We start from the raw sequence: 18,578 nt of genomic DNA, 5'->3' as shown, positions 1-18,578 counted from the left end.
TCATCGCTTTTGTAGCCTAGTTTAGCTTGGACCGGCTTTGTCCCGTCTGTGCCAGCAACGAGACAAAGACGATCTGCGGCCCCACCTGTCAGTGTCACCTCCGACGGACTAACGTCTACTGTACGGCTACACTACTTCTGGACTCCATGCATGGTCCTCACTCCTCCTAGCTTTGGCTAGCTTAGCTCTAGTGTGTGGTTCAGTGGATAGTGGGCGCCATGGATTATATACTCTGCGAGTGATAGCTCTACGCTGCCCACTCCTCTTCCACCTCGCCGGCCTCCACCGTGTGTAGGGCCCCGGCCGCACCCGGCGCCTCTCCGGCGATATTCCTCCGGCCATAACACGACGAGGAAGACGACCAAGTGGTGGCACGAAGCATTGGTCTGTTGGTGCCGTACTGCCCTAGTTGCAAGCACTCTCCAGTACACACCTCTCGTCAAGAGCTCTGTGAGTGACAGTGATGCTGTGATGGTGTGATACAGGCAAGGCAACACACTCATGCAGTCGGAGAAAATGACTGCAGGTTGTTGTCTTATCTTCTTTTGTGAGGCAGGGTTAATAATGCATGTGGACTGTGGAGGTGGCCAGTAATTAAAATTAATGTTGCTTTTGAATTAGTTAGTAAGAGCTTCAGAGAGTGTCCTGAACTAGGCAAAATGAGAGTGGCAAATGAGCACATTATTAGTCAGAAAACGGAGCAAAAGCAGTTAGTAGCTCCTCTTGCTGGCTTGCTTCCAAGATGCCGTTCTCTAGTCACTTCCACATCGATCTTCCTATCTTCACTCTGTTGCTAGCTTAAGCTACTTGCTCCCTTCCTTTTAGTTGATGAGTCCCTTTTTAGCCGAGCCACCAGACCATGTGCCCCTATCGCCCTCACACCATAGTGGTGGATCACCTCAACATGTCAGAGACAGATTAATGAAACAAAAAGAGACGGGAAAAAGATGGAGAGAGAAACAGGCATCTCATCAGGGTGAGTGAAAGAGCCCTAACAAAGGGGGCCTTCAGTCCTTGCAATGCAAAACTGCAAAAGAACAGAAAGAGAGAGGGGAAAAGAAAAGGCTAGCTAGGTTGTCTCACTAGGGACACAGGACAAATGGAGTCCCTCTACTGGCAGAGAGAGTGACAGTGAGAGAGATAAAAGCAAAACAACTTTCCTCCCTCTCTTTTCATTGCTTCAATGATAAGTCATTTGTTTCTTCTTGCTTTGTTCTTCTTCAGAACAATTCCCACTTCTTTGCTGTTGCAATGGTCAAAGTGTGCAGTATGTCACTATGTACTAGTCCCTTTTTCTACTGAAATTTCTACCTTCTTGCTAATCACTACTCAGCAGCCACTTGGCTTTTGGAAGAGATAAAATGGAGAATGATCTGTTCACTGTTCTAACAGTAAGGAAAGAAAGTGAGGATCTCAAATCTCAAGCATCTGAAAGGTAATTAAGCGTGCAAGCACGATGGGGAGCACATTGTTGCAGGTTCAGTTTAGCTTTTGCGTTGGTGGGCTAAAGCATGTTTCTTGCCATCAAAGCTAGACATGAATCATTCAGGATGTTAGTTGGATGCTTCCAACCAGAAACCATGGCTAGCTTCTCCCTTCTCCCATGGATGCATGCAAACGTGGAGTAGGAATAGGATAGTAGTAGCAGCAGCAGTGTCCACAGTGTAGGGAAGCCCCTTTCCTAAAAGGCCTTTCATGACACCACCAAGTGGGCCCCTCCAAGCAGGCCATGTGAATAGCTCATCTTTTGGTGGTCACTTGCCAGTTTAGTAGCACTGTTACCTGATAGGTACTTAACTTAGTCATTAGACATTAGGTGCAACCCTTAAGCTGGTCATCAAGCCTCTCCTGCTCTAAGCCACTGACATAATAATCACACAGTTGAAGAAAACTATCTTATGAAGATGAGTTGAACTTGGAAGCAATAAAATTCATGGGCACCTCATTTCAGGTAGGTTACATGGTCACGGCCCAGCCCATCATGGTATAGCCGTAATTCACCTCTAGGAGACCCATTTGTTAGAAGATGTTGTCCTGGGCTCCTGGCCTGATTGGGTGATTCTAACCATGGATCCTCCTGGGCTGGAATAAACAAACACCGGCCCACATTAAGTGGGCTCGATGGTTTTTCATATTCTTTTTTTTCTCTTGGGAGGAAAGTTGAGAAGTCTGAATTGATCTGAAGTTCACTTGGTTTTACCTTCGTTTTCATTTTGGTTTTGCCGAGAAAACAAATTGAATTCTCGATCACTTGTACTAGGTAGCATCATATATAGCAGCAGAGGCAGTAGTAGTAGCAGTAGCAGCAGCAGCATCACATCTAACAGTTGAAGGACGGGAACGACACGACGTCGTTGTCGCACCGGCTGCAGAGGAAGACGTGCGGCGCGTCCTCGGTGTCCGCGATCCCGGCGCACCGCGTGTGCTGCCACGCCTCGCAGATGTCGCAGCACGCCATGCGCTCGCCGTCGTCGTCCACCGCGCCGCACGCGCAGTCCACGACGCGCTCGCCGCCGCCGCTCCCCTCGCACACGGCCGCCGCCGCCGCCTCCTCCTTCCTCTCGTGGTCCTCCCCGTTTATCTGCTCGCCCACGCTCCCTTGCACCACGACGGCGCTTCCGACGTCGACCAGCCCGAGCACCGGGAGGCCCTCCTGGTCGGCGCCGACCCCGACGACGGAGTCCGCCGCGAAGCTCCTCAGGCCGAGGTACATCTCGCTGAACACCCTCTGCGCCTCCCACTTCAGCTCGCCCACCGTCGCGTGCGCCGGCAGGGTCACCGTCTCGTACGGTGGAGCTAGCTCCGGGCTCCCGTTGCTCACGAGCAGCGTGCAGCACAGGTTGATGTGGGGATGCCCGAATCCGCCACCGCCATTGCTGCTCGCCGCGGCTTGTCCTTCGTGGTAATCTTTGACGAAGTGCTTGATGTCCAGGACCATCCGCACCGCCACCGGGATCGCGCCGAACGCGCCGCCGGTGAGCGCCTGGCTGGGCTCCTTGAGCACGTGCCGGTACAGGTGCACCAGGTCCCTCATGAGCTGCGCACGCGTGAGCTGGAACCTCACCCTCATCTTGCCCTGCGCCGGCACGCCGCCGCCGGCGGCGACCGCCGGGAGCACGCTGGAGACGTCCTCGAGGCAGTACTCGAGCACCTTGGTCACCGGGTTCATGGTGCGGCGCACGACGTAGTTGCCGACGATGTGGTTGCCGAGGGACTTGAGCACGAAGTCGAGGAGGCCCGTGTCGCCGATGTAGGCGCGCGCCGCGTCGCGCACCTCCTGCCGCGTGACCCACCGCGCCGCCGGCTCGGCGCGGCGGAGCGCGTCCACGACGGCGCGCGCCGCCATGTCGACGCGCTTCGCCGACCACCGGCACGAGGCCTCCGACATGATGCCCCGGTAGTCCATGGCCGTGACGGAGGTGGCCGGCAGGCGGGCGCGCAGCTCGAGCATGAAGCGGAGGAGGTCGCCGAGGCTGAGCAGCTTGTGGCCGCTGATGGCCTGGTACTTGGTGACCACCATGGGGAGCTCCTGGCTGAAGCACGACAGGTGCGGCACCAGCACGCAGAGCGGCATGGAGCCGAGCACGTGCAGCGACTGCCGGTACGACGGCAGCGCGACGCCGTAGCTCGGCCGGCCGTACCTGTACCCCCACCGCCCGAACCACGTCTCGCCGTACGCGACGCCGTGCAGCAGCCTCAGCTCCATGTGGCCCTTCCTCGCCGTGTCCACCAGGCTCACCGTCCTTGCATACACCACACCATGCCCAAGCAAATGTTCTCACACGCAGCCCGACATCGTTGCATTGCTTGCATGCATGCACACGCACATGTATACTACTACTACCTTACGTGCAAGGCTGAGCAAATGCGGTCCCAGAGGTCCATGATCTGGTGGCCGGAGACGAAGTCGGAGCCGCCCTCGAGGCCGTGGAGGGCGACGAGGTGGCCGTAGCCGTTGAGGTGCACGACGCCGTGTAGCAGGTGGCCTCTGCTGGAGGCCGTCGTCGTCGTCCCTTTCGACGACGCTTTCTCCGCGCCACCGCCGCCGCCGTGGTTGATCGCGAAGCACAGGCCGTCGGCTTCCGCCGCCGATTCCCTCCTCGGCAGCAAGAAGTGATACCTCTTGCTGCATATCAGATGCCTCCCCCACCCTACAACACCATGGCATCGATCGGATCAATCCTATGTAAAGGTTGATTGATTAATTGTAGTTTGTTCGACGGACCAATATGGCGGCAGAGGTGGCACTGGCGGTGCGGCGAGGCGGCGACCTCCTCCTCGACGACGAAGAGCCTCACGACGGTGGGGGGGTGGCGGTGCAGCTCGAGCTGGAACGACCAGCACTTGGTCTCGCCGTGGACGCCGGCCTCCAGGTGCGCGAAGCCGAGCAGCGTCCTCACGTTGTCCCTGAAGCCGCCGGCGCCGGCGAAGTTCGCCGGGTAGCCGGGCTGGCAGAAGGCCTCGAACCGGAACAGCATCTCGCCGCGCTTCCGCCGCCGCGAGCTCCCCAGGCTGATCACCATCTTAGGCGCCATGGCCGGCCGGCCGGACGGCGAGCTAGCTAGTTGCTGCCAATCAACGTCGCCGAGAAGCTAGGCAGCTAGCTAGGAGACCATGTCGCCGTGCAGCGCTGCGATTTTAAGGTTAGCATTTGGAGGTCTCATTGGGCTTCTCACGCGTTAAGTGCCCGCGATTTAGAAAGCTTCGGCGATCTGGTGAAGGAATGTAAACAATGGGCCACCCTTCTAGACATGTCGCACACGATCACAAATTGGGTCCTCTCATCTGGGAATTTTGCGCAAAGGCACCTAGTGCATTTGGTACTTAAAAGGTACCAGGAGATGCCACATTTTGCAGTGTTACCACTTAGTATCTCTCTAGTGTTGAGGACCAGGAGGTATCACAAATTAACACTTAAGATTATGATACCTCCAAATACATAAGGACTGTAAAATTAATCAATCACCAATTGCACTAGCTATCTGAATTGTTACACAATCTAGTACTACATCCATTTCAGGTTATAAGAATTTCTAGTATTGCCCACATTCATATAGATGTTTAACGAATCTAGACACATTTATATACATTCATATAGATGTTAACGAATCTAGACACATTTATATAAATGTGTCTAGATTCGTTAACATCTATATGAATGTAGGCAATGAAGTCTTATAACCTGAAACGGAGGAAGTAGATATTAAGGGGTTGTTTGGTTCACTACCACAATTTGCCTCATCATGCCACAACTCAAGTTAGCCAGGTTTGACTTAGTTAGGCATTCGTTTGGTTGGTGCCACACTTTTAACAAGATTCCTTCACCATGATGTGGGTCCTACATGTCATTGGCACATAAAAGTGTGGCAAGTTTACTCTCCTATGGCTAAAGTGTGGCTTTAATTTTGTTGGCCACATGTTAGACATGTTAGCTAAATGAAGTATGGCAAGTTTTGGTAATGTGAGTATACCATACTTGTTGCGATTTTGAATAATGATATCTAGCCTGTACTGATAAATTAGTTGCTAGTGTTTTGATAAGGGGAATAAGCAGGGTGCAACATGCAAATTATGCCCTGGTGTTTACACGTAAGCATATCTGTAACATATGGCTGGGATAAGCATGGACTAATGTCAATGAAGTATGCCTTGCCTAACTGAATGTTAGGGGGGCAATAGTTTAAGATCAGGGGAACCGTTTTGTTGCATAATTAACTGGAGCAGAATGGAATGCATGGTCTACAACTTCGGGCCCTCGTGGAAGTGTGAAGTGGATGTATATTCATTCACAACTACCGCGTTTAGAGAGTAGGTGGCCCTAATGGTCATTGTGAGCTATTTCTTAAATACAATTACACCATTCTATAGTGGCAGTAAATTAATTTTTCCTGGAATGTATAACAAGCTCTCACTTAAGCAGCAGCCTTAAACCTTGGAGAATTCAAAAGCATAGATGATTTGTGTGTCATCTGTACCATCTATCCTACCTAGCATCTATCAATTGTTCTGTCATCTAACTTCTATGCATTTACATCAGCTGCACAACTTCTGTGAAAGTATGAACTTACTGTCCTCGAGTCCTCTTGGGAGAATTGCGCCAGCACTCAACCAAAAATGTTCTGCATGATCAGAATGTACACTATGGGCCCAGAATGCCCTGTTAGTCCAGACCAGAAATGTCCCACTGTTGATTATTCTTCATGAGATTCTATGTAAGATGTCCTAGTCAGCCGAATCTGTTAGAAAGGCTAAGATGTGAACTCAATGGATGGACAGTGAGTTACTGGACGAAAAACTGAACAATCAGAAGCTCACCTGAGCAAAAGCATAGATTGCCTGCACAATTCTAGCATAGTCTGTCCCAAGCATTTGGATCACAATGTCAGCCAAGAGTGTCCCCCACATTCTATGCAGCAAGAAGTTGTAGAACAGAAGAGTCAGTAACTGATTTATAGTCTGCTCAAAATTCAACACAACAAAGCATTTGAAGAAGCTTATTGTGAATGAATCATTACTTAAAAAGTAGATCTGACAAACAGTAAACTCAGAACAGCAAGTTGAAGTAGCAAAACATGAATACATCATGCACCCAAAAATAAATTAACCATAAGAACCTACTATTGACCAAAAAGGAAAAGAGGTCAAATTTTTTATAGAAACATGCGGAAACCTGATAGTGTATTATTGATTTAAAAAAATACAGCAACAAACAGATTCCAGATATATTAGCAGAAACATACATTGGTCCAAGAAACGTCATGACACTCCTAAGACCAACATATCTAGATGCTGCACGTGCCAAACCCTGCATGCATACATTCAAGAGGATTATTCAAACGACCATCTAAAATGTGCAGTTTTTCAGATAATACTGGGAGCATAATATACCAATTATGCATGGAAGTAGCTGCTGACAGATGAGAATGTTACCTGCCTAGCTGCAAGCAAACCAGCTCGAGACTCCAGATTAACAGCAGCTAATCGTCCACCCTGCAGATGGCAAACCTCAGTACTCCCAAAGGATATTTATTATAACAATTAAAAAAATAGTTACAGCTTGTGTATATGATCTGTGTATCAAGCTATGCTACTGCATTTTTCAGGTGGGGCCAGAACATGAGTATATCTATTATTCTGTTAAAAGAATTATGAGATGAGCAAATAATAAAATCAGGAAAAATTGCTTACAGATATCAACTAAAATACATATACCTGCTTTAGAAGTTCTTTCTTTATCTCATATTTACCAGCCTCCATGAGCAGCTTTCCAGATAGTCTCTTGGCTAACTACCATGATGATAAGTCCATTAATGTCTAATGATGCTGTAAGAAAAAGTAAAATCAATCTAACTTCATAAAACAGTATACCTACCGATTCATAGATCATTTTCAGAGTCAATGCACTACCACCCTTCAAGGAAAAAAAACTGAATTAGTCAAAAGAAAAAGAAAAACTGGAGGGATACAAAGGAAAATAATAATAAAGAGGATCACAAAGAACCTTCAAGAATGCACTTTCTAGTCCTTTTGCTCCAATCTTCCAAGCAGAATCAGTAAGCACCATCCACTTGTTAACTCCAAGGCTAGAGTTGTCTTTTGGAGATTTCTGTTTATTCCACGGAAATAAATCTGAGCCTTTCTGACGGCTGAATGCATGACAATTAAAAATGTTAATGTTCAAGAGTCAAGACCACTAGTGTTCTAAAGAGAGTAGCAGACTGCAGACTTGTGAAAGGATTCACAGATAGAGAGTGAATACTTCATGGTGACAATGACATCAAAGAAAATTGTTCAAAAAATGAAATGGCAGTTGCATGCGATGATGACTACATGATTTATTTAGGGAAGCACTGTTTTCCGGAAGGGTATTTTGTTTGCAGATACATTTCTCCATCCATATTTTAAGTACCTCGAATATTCATCTAGCAGGTGAAGAAATATTTCTGCCTCAAGGTCTGCCGTGCATAATTTACTAGAGCAGCGAACACCAAGTTCTCTTCTCACTCCAAGTAAGACATTCCTGTATGATGGTCGAGATCCCCTATGAAATACAAGTTTAAAGGTGCAAATGTTCAGTTAAAACTTCAATAAATAGATGAACTAAAGCTGGCTGACTAACAGAAAAGTCAATCCAATCAAAGGCTACTTCTATTTGAGACAGAAAACAAAAGGCTACTTGACTGACCTTATGATTGAGCGGGCATCGGCAGCAAGATACAGGAACCTCGACTCTAATTTTGAGATGAAAATATCTCTCTCCTCAATATCATCCAAAGCATCGACATAATCTGAATTGGGTCTTTTTGCAATTGATTTTAGCAGTGGGCTAAAATAGCTGCATAGAAAACAAATTTACTTGATTGCAAGGTGAAATATTGGAATAGTATTGGTAAATATTCCTTCACAGATACTATGGCTCTCACATTACAAACTCAGTAGGTCAGTAGGTGAGTCTAACTGAGTTACTGAATCAGTGAGCAAAGCAAATAAAAAATCAAGAGAAAAGGAAGTTCTTACAAATTGGTAACTCCATGCTCAACACGTCAGATACAATAACAGATGTATTTCATCATAGGTACAGTAAAGTTTACCTCTTAATCTTAGATAAATTTGCAGGCTTGGGTTTGGCCATCTGTGGCTCATAACTATTATTCAGAAGCTAATTAAATGTTTCATGCCACATATTTACAGGCAGCAAAATAGCAGTGGCAAGATATTTCACAAATTTGTTGTACTTACAAAGGTTTGGGCGCTGCAAATTTGCATGACAGGCAAATCATAAAACATTGCTATTTACTGTCAGTGGCATAATTACAGAAGGTAGCAACGGAATACCCAATAGAACAGCAAGTATTAATTCGCATTTCACAACATACCCCACAACTAACCGCGAATAGGAATTTTATCGAAATTATTTCAGAACCAACCAATCCACACACCCAATTATTTATTTCAGTACCACAAAGCATTAGAACTACCAGCAAGAAATCGAACCTGGTACCGTATAGGATCTCCTCGAACTCCATCAGCTCCTCGTCGGTGGCGAGCTCGAGCACCATCCTTAGCTCCGGGTCAGACATGCCTTCAGAATCAAACAAACAACTGCCTGTCACTACTTCAACCCGGCAACCCCAACCTCGCACCAAAGCACCAGTTCCGTTACACCGGGCATACCTCCTGCCGCGGTCTTCGCGGAGGGAGAAGCGGAGGCGCGGGGAAGGAGAAGGGGCCGGAGAGCTCGAACCCCATGGGCGCCGCGGCGGCGGGCAGTGGCAGCGACCACCGCGGGAGCGCGACGGTCGCCGAAGCGGGACGAGGCTGGGGCCGGCCGTGCCGCGGGTGAGAGGGGAAGTGGGGACCGTGAGGCGGCGGCGGCGGCGGCGGCGAGGAACGGGAAGGGTTTAGCCGCTGCGGCGGCGGCCATTGGCGGGCGGCGGCCGAGATCGCCGGTGGATGGCGCCCCAGAGGCCCAGACCGTGACGAGATATTGTGGATCGCCCTGAGAAAAATCGCGTGGCTGTCTTTGCCTATTTCTTTCCCCCGTTTTTCGGTTAAACCCTTTATTTAACTTTGGTGATAAAATGAGAAATGCTGCAATACTATATAGAGAGATTTTTGGTAGTTCTGATGAATTTGTGAAAGTGAAAGTACGATTAGAGGTCTGAGGTATAGAAAATAGAGTTCAAAATATCCATGGTTGTAATATTGGCTAGTCTAGAGTGCCCATCTCTCTTTAAAAAAAAAAGCAGTCTAGAGACAAGGTTAAAAGATAGAGTGGGTCTAGCTAGAAATCTAGCTTCAATGACCATGGTTCCATTGGTACCTATAGAAAAGATGAACAGGTTTTGGACTTTCATATCCATGGATATAGATTAAAAGCTTGTGAATACTTTCAATACAATGACGAGACTCGAGAATGAAATTTTGGGATAGAGCTCAAGCTTTGCTCTTGACATTTAACTGGGTGCCAGAGAATGGATGAATAGCTTCAAATTCAATTGCTCTTATTTATCTACCTTCGATGAGAGAAACAAGATGACCGTCCAACAAGGCTTCATGATCATTGTTATGTGCAGATCTAAAGGTGTTCTAAGATTGCATATCAGGTGTACAATTGGAAGGTAGAGTTGTCAGACTCTGTCCTATAGACAAATAAGCTCTACCCAGTGTCGCTCACTGTATATTTTTATCTTTATTGACAATACTGGAGCAATCTATATCAAGTTCATCTAGAAAAAACAAAAAAGCCAAACCAAGACCACTACTCACTTTGCTTATGTGTTAGTGTTATCCTCTCTGTGGTACCCTTTAAGGGAATGTGTCCCATGGATAGTTTCAGCAAATGCCATAAGTAGTATTTGAGTGAATAGCTTAAAGTCTATATGTAATGCTATATAAGCAATTTCCACTTATATTAAGAAGTGTGGCACGTACATATTAAAAAATAGTAAGAGAATGAAAGGGAGGCCGGTACCTAAAGGGTGCTAAACGATAAAAATAAAGCTTTGCATTTAGACAATAAGGAGAGGGACGCGTTGCAAACAACCTACTATTTCATTCCTTCCATATTGCTCGAGTGATTGAGATGTTTAATGTGGTCGTGTCTTCTCATTCCTTCCATGTTCCTTGGATGAACATGGAACACATAGTTTGGTAAAGGACTTAAGAAATCGCATGAGGACGAATTAGTCATTAAAGTCCAAATACAACTATGACATCTATATTTGGCATGCAAGAAGGCTTATAAATCGTGTTATCTAGCACAAGAGCTTGTCTTTAGTTCAGAATATGCTTAAGATGTCGCATTTTTATGCTTGCATTTCTCTTGCAGTAAGTAATGTAGAAATTCAACTTTGCCAGAGGCAAATTATTTAGGGAAAAAAGCATTGTCAGTGACGGACCAAGTATTTGTTCCATTCCCATACGTACCGCCAAGATTCATTTGTCCTCTCTATAATGTGCTATAATGTGCTAGAGATATGATCGTCCTCTATTGTGAAAGAAGCTAGAGTCCATGCTAACTCCCTCAACTCACTGTGTGATCAAGTCTAATTTCGCATCCTTAATCACAAAATCAAATATTAAGACTACCTCAACTAGTAAAACTAGTGTATTTTGCCTCCTGGAGTGGTTTTGATGGTGATTTTCTCCTACGTGACGCTTGCGTGACATTGCCATCAACGGATTTATTTGATGTGCCCTATGGTTTTCTTTTCTTTTAAGGTTGAATTGCCACGTGAATATCATATCAGCATGTGTTGATCAAGTCAACATACCCATTAGACAAATAATACCACATAAGTATCAATTAGAAAAAAAAATCCACCGACCAAAATACTCGAAGAGGCAAAATGAGCCGATTTTGATAGTTAAAGGTAACCTCTTCTGTATTAGGTTTTGTTACCGTTGAGAAATGCCAACTAGAATCGGCCCATAGTTTAGGGAGGCAAATAGACTTTTTTTTTTATTTTCTCTATGAAATGATAGTGTTTGGACTTGTCATAAGTTAACTGGTAAAAGAAATTGGGCCAGAGTAGCCTCAGTTTTGCTTCATCGATGGGCTTGAGTAGCCCAGCTAGGCCCAACAGAACTAAATCCGATGCCCAACCAGATGTTCAAGATTAGTTTGTTTTAGGCCTTATAAGATTGTTTTTTATCATGTCATGAAAAGAAGGATTTTGCTAGCTAGAAATGATTGAGTTTGTAAGCTTGTTTTTTTAGATTAGAGGAAAAATAAACACAGCCAGAGAATTTTTTTTTTTCACGAACGCGCAAAATAATTATACATCATTACATTAAAAGAACAACGTGCCAGCCGGGCGGCCTTCGCAAGAAGGTGAGAAAAACTTGCAAGCAGCAGCAACGAAAAAGTACCAATTCCGAGCTGAACCAAATTTGAATTGGTGTTGCATGGTGGGTACAGGCAGAAAAACAGGTTGTTCATTCAAGGGTGAATAGCCAATACGGTCTATGAAGTTTTGCTTCAGGCTCAATTTAGTCTTTGATGTTTAAAATTGTCCAAAAAAATCCTCTAAATTAATCATTTGGATTAATATAGTTCTTAGACCCATAAAAAAAATGCCATGTGAGTATACCAAGTCATTCTCACATACAACGGTATGAATGAAATGACCATTCTACCCTTATGTACCATATAGAAAAGAAAGAAAAGACAAACGAAAAAAAAGGCCAGGCCCAGCAATGTTGTGGATGGGTGGCCGACAAAGGAATTTACACGATCAGTGCTGGGCTGCAGCAATCGTAAGTGAAAATTCTAAAACGATCATACATGTCTGAACCATTTCTTCTTCTTTTTTCTTTCTTTTCTATATGGTATATAAGGGTAGAATAGTTATTTCGTTCATACAACTGCATGCGAGGATGACTTGGCATGCTCACGTGGCAGTTTTTTGGGTCCAAGGACTATATTAACCCAAATGATTAATTTAGAGGACTCGTTTGGACGATTTGAAACCTCAAGAACTAAACTAAACTGAAGTTTCAGTGAAACTTCAGTGACCGTATTAGCTATTTGCCCTTCATTCAAGCTTCCATGTCCATTTCTTCCTTGTCCAACAAACTCTTGGGATACAATTCTCACATGCAAAAATCAAGCCATCCGAACTAGTTTAGCCCTTCATGAGCCATTTCCAATTTTCCTCATAGTTGCATGCACAAATCTTACATGTGTAACTTTTTTTTGGGAGAGAGACTTACATGTGTAACTATTGTACTTTTCACATGAAGTGCAAAAGTTGTCCTTACAAATTAAAAAAAATAACATTTGCCTATAGAAAAAGATTCATGACGTGCATTTCAAAAGTTAGGACCATATTCGCTGATAAAAAGTTGGAAGGCCTATGTGTCTCCTTCAGTTGATTCAAGCACGGCCATCTGGGTTGCTGCTGTGTCTTGTTGAAGTTGCACTACTACTTTTGTCTGGGCACGTCTTGATGTCATTGATCCAGAAGACACAAAAGGAGAAAAGGGTGAACGGATCGGTCTTGTAAAGGGTACAGATATTGCCGGTCAATGTCCTAGCTATCCCTCAGCAATTCACATTGGTCATGAAGTTCTACACTCTCCGGACATGTTTGCCTAATGGGATTGAGACATTATATCTTGGGGCAATTGCTTATTTAACCCTATTTTAAAAGCTAACTACTAATTTAACCCTGTTTTTCAAAATCGAATAGGAAAGATGACCCTATTCCGTTAAGACGAGTTAACACCGTTAACTAAGTGGTAAAATGACGAAAATGCCCCTAATACATCCATCTATCCTCTACCACTCATTCTTATCCACTCTCTCTCTACTTTCTCTCTCTCGCTCTCTCACCAGAGCACTGCCGAGAAGCGGCGGCTCGGTGGCACGATGCGGAAGAGCGGCGGCAGCTCGGCGACGAGGCGGCCCTCCGCCGGCGGCGGCGGCGGCTGCGGAGGAGCAGCGGCTCGGCGACGCGGAGGGGCGGCGGGAGGAGCGGCTGCTCGGCGGCGCGACGCGGAGGACTGCTGCTGGTAGCGGATGCGGAGGGCTGCGGACGAGCGGCGGCGGCTCGACGACGAGGCGGCCCTCCGCTAGTGGCGGAGGAGCGGCGAATGCAGAGGAGCGGCAGCTTAGTGATGAGGAGGGGCGGTGGGAGGAGCGGCGGCTCGATGGCGCGATGCAAAGGGCCGCCGCTGGCGGCGGATGCGGAGGGCTGCGGAGAAGCGGTGGCGGCTCGGCGACGAGGTGGCCCTCCGCTGGCGGTGGCTGCGATGGAGCGGCAGCTCGGCGACGAGGAGCGCCGCTAGCGGCTCGACGACGTGGAAGACGACCGACGACGGCGGCGCCGGCACGGATCCCCCCACGGTCGCCGCCGCTGTTTCCTCCGCACCACACGGTCGCTGCCGCTCCCTCCCTCCACAGGCCGGCGTCGCCGCTCCTCCCTCCGCGAGCCAGCGCCATGCGGATCCCCTCCCTCCCTCCACGAGCCGCCGCCGCCGCCGCACCTCGCGGTCGCCGCCACTCTCCCTCCACGAGCCACCGCCACCACCAGCACTCAGAGAGAGAGACGGAATACGGGGAGAGACGTAGATATGGATAGGGTTTGGTCGAGGGTATTTTGGTCATTACGAAAAATAATTGTATTTCTTTCTCTTTTTTTAAATGAAAACTTAACAATGTTAAAAAAACAGGGCCAAACGGAGTGTTCGTTTTTAAAATGTAGGGTCAAATAAACAAACTAGAAAATGTAGGGTTATATTGGTAGTTAGGCTTCAAAACAGGGTCAAATAAGCAATTGTCCCTTATATCTTCAAAACAGGTTTAGGATGCGGTCGATTTAGTCTGAGGGCTCTACACTTTATTTTAAGAACATGCTTTTTGAACCATTAAACAATGTGTTTCGTGTAAAATGTTTATATATAAAAGTTTATGAAAAAAATAAAAAAACTATTTTATTAAATTTATAATAATATATACTTAATTAATTATATACTATCTCCGTTTCAAGTTATAAAACTTTCTATCATTGCCCATATTCACATATATATTAATGAATCTAGGCACACATATATGTCTAGATTTATATATGAATGTGGGCAATGCTAAAAAGTCTTATAATATGAAACGAAGGAAGTGCATTATTTCTCGTCCATGATCAGCCCACCAGCTGCGGCAGAATCGAAGGAAGCCTTAATATGAACTGTCCATTCTTCCCATTGTATTTAATTTGTTCTAACCCTCCATCCATTTCTGTTTCCATTCCATCCATTTTTTTCCCAATCCGGCTCCTTAATTATAGGGAGCTGCTTTTCCGTCAAAAATAATTATAGGGAGCTGCTATCCATCCATTTTCGTTTTCCAATCCGGCTCCTTAATTATAGGGAGCTGCTATTCAAACATGCGTTTTAAGTAAGCATGCAAGTTAATATGATATATATCCTTAGAAAAAGGATTATGAATAATGCGAGATTCAGCCCCACGGGTGATAGTAGTAGGTGGAAAAAAAAGAGGAAAAGCTGTTGTAATTAATCTCCACTCCTCCAACATTCTGGCAACACCTGCATCCTGTTCTCCCTCCCCTTCGTCTCAGCACTCAGCACTCAGCAGCAGATGCAGAAAAAAAGAGAGAAAGCAACAAGGCTCCCCTGGCCTGACTCCAACCACCTTATACACAATCTACAAACGAGGACAGGACGAGAGCAACGTGAAAAAACTGTGGGCAATCCTGTACACGGTACCACACACATTTGATTTGACACATTAGCTACAGTGATCACCACGGCGTCGCTGGCCATGCAAAGGAGCCCTGAGCCCTTGAGCCCATGCATGCCCATGAAGGCAGCCTCTACAGTAGTAGACGCTAGCATCGTGACGCACAGTGTTTGATCAGCTATGCTAGCTGCTCACACTCAGCGGAGCATGCAGCGGGTCAGCTCTCTCGCGCGCGGCTAGCAGACTTCACTGTGCACAAGCGTCTCAGACTTGCAGTGTCGCGCTTGGTTTCTACAGTTGGTGGCGCCGCAGCGTCGTCGAGCTTAGCTAAGAGCAAGACTAATAATACAGCCGATCTATTGACTATAAGATTCTTTATAGCATTTTCTTAGCCTACCCATATACTAATAGTTAGCTCTTTACAATTAATACATAGTCTACTTATCTTTTTCAAAGAGTTTCTTGATTCTTGTGTTCAAGCCGACTATAAGTTTACAGCATGCTTCTTCTCTCTCTCCTCTCTTCTCTCCTCCATCTTAGTATTTAGCCGGTTTATAGCCTATCATTATACTTTATACTTGCTCGACCGCGACAATCATTGTACCAAAAAAAAAAGCACCAAAAAAGCATGTGCTGATCACACTGGCTAGCTGCGACGCGCGGGCGCGAGTGATTTTCTGATTTCCTGAGGAGATATATAGTAGGTAGATCTATCGATTGATCTGATCGACCAAAGCCTGGGCAGAGGGTGAGCTAGGGCCACTGCTAATTGTCTCAGGCAGCAGCTGCAGCTGCAGCAGCAGCAGCAGCAGCAGCAGCAGCTGGCCTTCCAGTTCCAGAGTGTCAGCCGGTTTGCAGCATGCATGCACGAACGTAGTACTGGTTTCTGTACTAGCTAGGCGCCTGGGCCGGCCATGCTGCTCCCCCTCTCCCCCTCGCCATCGTCGCCGTCGGCCGTGCTGGCCCGGCCCTATGTCCACTACCGCCGTCGTTAGCAGTGATCGCCTCGTGATCGATTGACGTACGCCATGAAAAGAACCAGCGATGTTTGAGTTTATAGGAGGATGAGACACGTTAATTTCGTAAGGATTTGTTCGCTCGTCGCGGGGGGGTCCAAGCGTACAGGGAAACGGCCGAGCCGGTCCGGGAAAGGACCTTTACGGCCTTTACGGCCGTGCAACCGCGTGCCCCCGCGGCCCCAGGTTTCCCAAATCGCAGTAACCGCGGTAACCGTAAAAAACCGTATAAAACTGTGCAAAATTTATTAAAAATTTAAATTATTTTTTTAAATTTATTTAAATTTAAAGAGGTTACCGCGGTATTTATATTACCGTACCTCCACGGTAAGCCCGGTTACCGACGGTAAGTCGATAAAATCCACCCCCAACGGACGGACGGATCGTGCAGTCGCGCGCGCCCTCTCGTCGACCGCTTTTTCTTGGGTTTGCTTCTGCGCCTCTGCCTGTGCGCGATCGCGCGCGCGCGCGTGGGTGGTGTTGCAATCATGCGCGCGGGCGCCCCAACCTACGCGACGGCGAGCCGCGAGCGAAGGGGAGGAGGAGACGCGTGCGTGCGTGGGTGGGTGGGTGCGCCGTGACCACCGCTGCACCCAGCATCCGTCGATCCGCGCGCGCGGGCGACGGCAGCGAGCGAGCTGCTTCTCTGCGGCGCATTGTGCCGTGCGTGGGCCGTGGCTGACACGACCCATCGACAGTGTATAGGAGGAGGGGGGAAAGGAAAGGCGAGGCGAAAGGGGTTTTGCAACAGGGAGAGGAGCCCCACCAATATATGCTCGCCGTCCGTCGCGATCGCCCGTGCGGCCGTGAACTGTACGTCCCTTTGTCGTCGATGGGAGTTCTCACATGTTCCACGCGTTCGATTGATCACAGAAAAGGAAAACATGTTGACCTAGCCACCTAGGCCTGTTCCGAGATGGGCTTCGGGCTGGGCTGGGCTGGGCTGGGTTGGGCTTTTTGAAGCCCGATAATAAGCCAAGCCCCTGATAGGCTAGAAAATGGCATGGGCCGCAAATGTATGTCATTCTTTTATCTGTGAAAAAAAAATTCCGGTCACATATAATATTTGAGGTTCAGTAAAATGTTTGATCAAACTTTTTTAAACTTGGACCACCAATAATTTCTTAAATTCTTGGTTCAGAAAATGGTATGCGCAGATTTAGTTTATGAGGCTTGATGTAAATTCAAGAGTGGTGGGCCAACTACCACAGAATGGAACAATAATATTGAACAATTGAGCTTTAATCATACAGCTAGTGTAAGCAAGCATAAAACAACTTTTTTAAGCCACTACAAGTTCTAAGAAAGAAGAAAAAAAAATAGACCACTAAGGTCCTGTTTGGAGGAGCTTATATATAACAGCTACAGGCCTACAACTTCTCGTAGCATCTTGGGCTCTCCAAATTCACTCAAATTTTAAGAATCAATAGTTGTAGAATCTAGAAAATGAATTACCTGTGTAAGTTGAAAAGCTGGGAAACCTAACCTTTCTCGCTAGCTACTCACCATGTAGTTCTAAGAATATCTCGCCCCTAAACATGACCTAATATTAAACTTAAGCACAATAAGTGTAAGGAAACATAAAACAACCATTTTTATTGTAAGAGCTACTACATTTTTTTAAATAAGAGTTACTACAAGTTCTCAAGAAAGAAGAAAAAAATAGCAGAGTACATGTTATTTAATTGGTTATGTTTCTTGTGGTAGGATATGCTCACGTACTCGGGTTTAAATTCTAAACATAGCATGAGTATTCATATTTAGGCTAACTATTTTTTTCGTAGTGGGCTATGTACCCAACAAAATACTTGTGGTGAATTTGTCAATCTTAATATATATATATATATATATATATATATATATATATATATATATATATATATATATATATATATATATATATATATATATATATATATATATATATATATATATATATATATATATATATATATATATATATATATATATATATATATCATCCCAATCTTTTAGAGATGCTCAAAGTGATAAGGTATACACACGTGTATACACACGTATATATATATATATATATATATATATATATATATATATATATATATATATATATATATATATATATATATATATATATATATATATATATATATATATATATATATATATATATATATATATATCATCCCAATCTTTTAGAGATGCTCAAAGTGATAAGGTATACACACGTGTATCCATAAAGGTGGGTGTGCATGTGTTTGTATTTTGTTTTTAAAAATATAAAAAAAATCACTTAATTGTACTCACAATCCCCTAAAAAGTTACAAAAATACCACTTGATTATATTTCGGGCATTTTGCTTTTGCAGGATCAAAAATCAGGGC

At 45.7% G+C, this 18,578-nt stretch overlaps 2 protein-coding genes across 3 annotated transcripts; both read right to left on the bottom strand.

Annotated features, from left to right (window-relative positions):
* Positions 1 to 2,174: 2,174 nt before the first annotated feature.
* On the bottom strand, positions 2,175 to 4,818 carry LOC4347213 (PHD finger protein PERSISTENT TAPETAL CELL 1-like). Its single transcript, NM_001422775.1, has 3 exons — positions 4,226 to 4,818; positions 3,845 to 4,151; positions 2,175 to 3,743 (listed from the first exon to the last, which is right to left on the bottom strand). The coding sequence occupies exons 1-3, from the start codon at positions 4,533 to 4,535 to the stop codon at positions 2,321 to 2,323; spliced, it is 2,040 nt and encodes a 679-aa protein (NP_001409704.1). The 5' UTR covers positions 4,536 to 4,818; the 3' UTR covers positions 2,175 to 2,320.
* A 970-nt stretch (positions 4,819 to 5,788) lies between these two features.
* On the bottom strand, positions 5,789 to 9,501 carry LOC9269015 (uncharacterized). Of its 2 annotated transcripts, none has more exons than NR_186494.1 (11): positions 9,175 to 9,501; positions 8,995 to 9,082; positions 8,186 to 8,335; positions 7,910 to 8,041; positions 7,502 to 7,606; positions 7,373 to 7,411; positions 7,213 to 7,283; positions 6,931 to 6,990; positions 6,741 to 6,805; positions 6,316 to 6,406; positions 5,789 to 6,236 (listed from the first exon to the last, which is right to left on the bottom strand). NR_186494.1 is itself a non-coding variant. In NM_001422777.1 (11 exons), exons 1-11 carry the CDS (start codon positions 9,422 to 9,424, stop codon positions 6,192 to 6,194), a joined length of 1,140 nt encoding a protein of 379 aa, NP_001409706.1. In that variant the 5' UTR covers positions 9,425 to 9,501; the 3' UTR covers positions 5,789 to 6,191. The 2 variants fall into 2 exon arrangements, 1 of the variants encoding a protein (NP_001409706.1); NM_001422777.1 differs by having other exon boundaries at positions 7,213 to 7,287; positions 7,502 to 7,646.
* Between the last annotated feature and the right edge of the window lie 9,077 nt (positions 9,502 to 18,578).

This window comes from Oryza sativa, chromosome 9 (genome assembly GCF_034140825.1).
Source record: "Oryza sativa Japonica Group chromosome 9, ASM3414082v1".
Lineage (NCBI taxonomy): Eukaryota > Viridiplantae > Streptophyta > Magnoliopsida > Poales > Poaceae > Oryza > Oryza sativa.
Note: the sequence above shows the minus strand (reverse complement) of the source record. Positions and strands in the feature narration are given on the sequence as shown.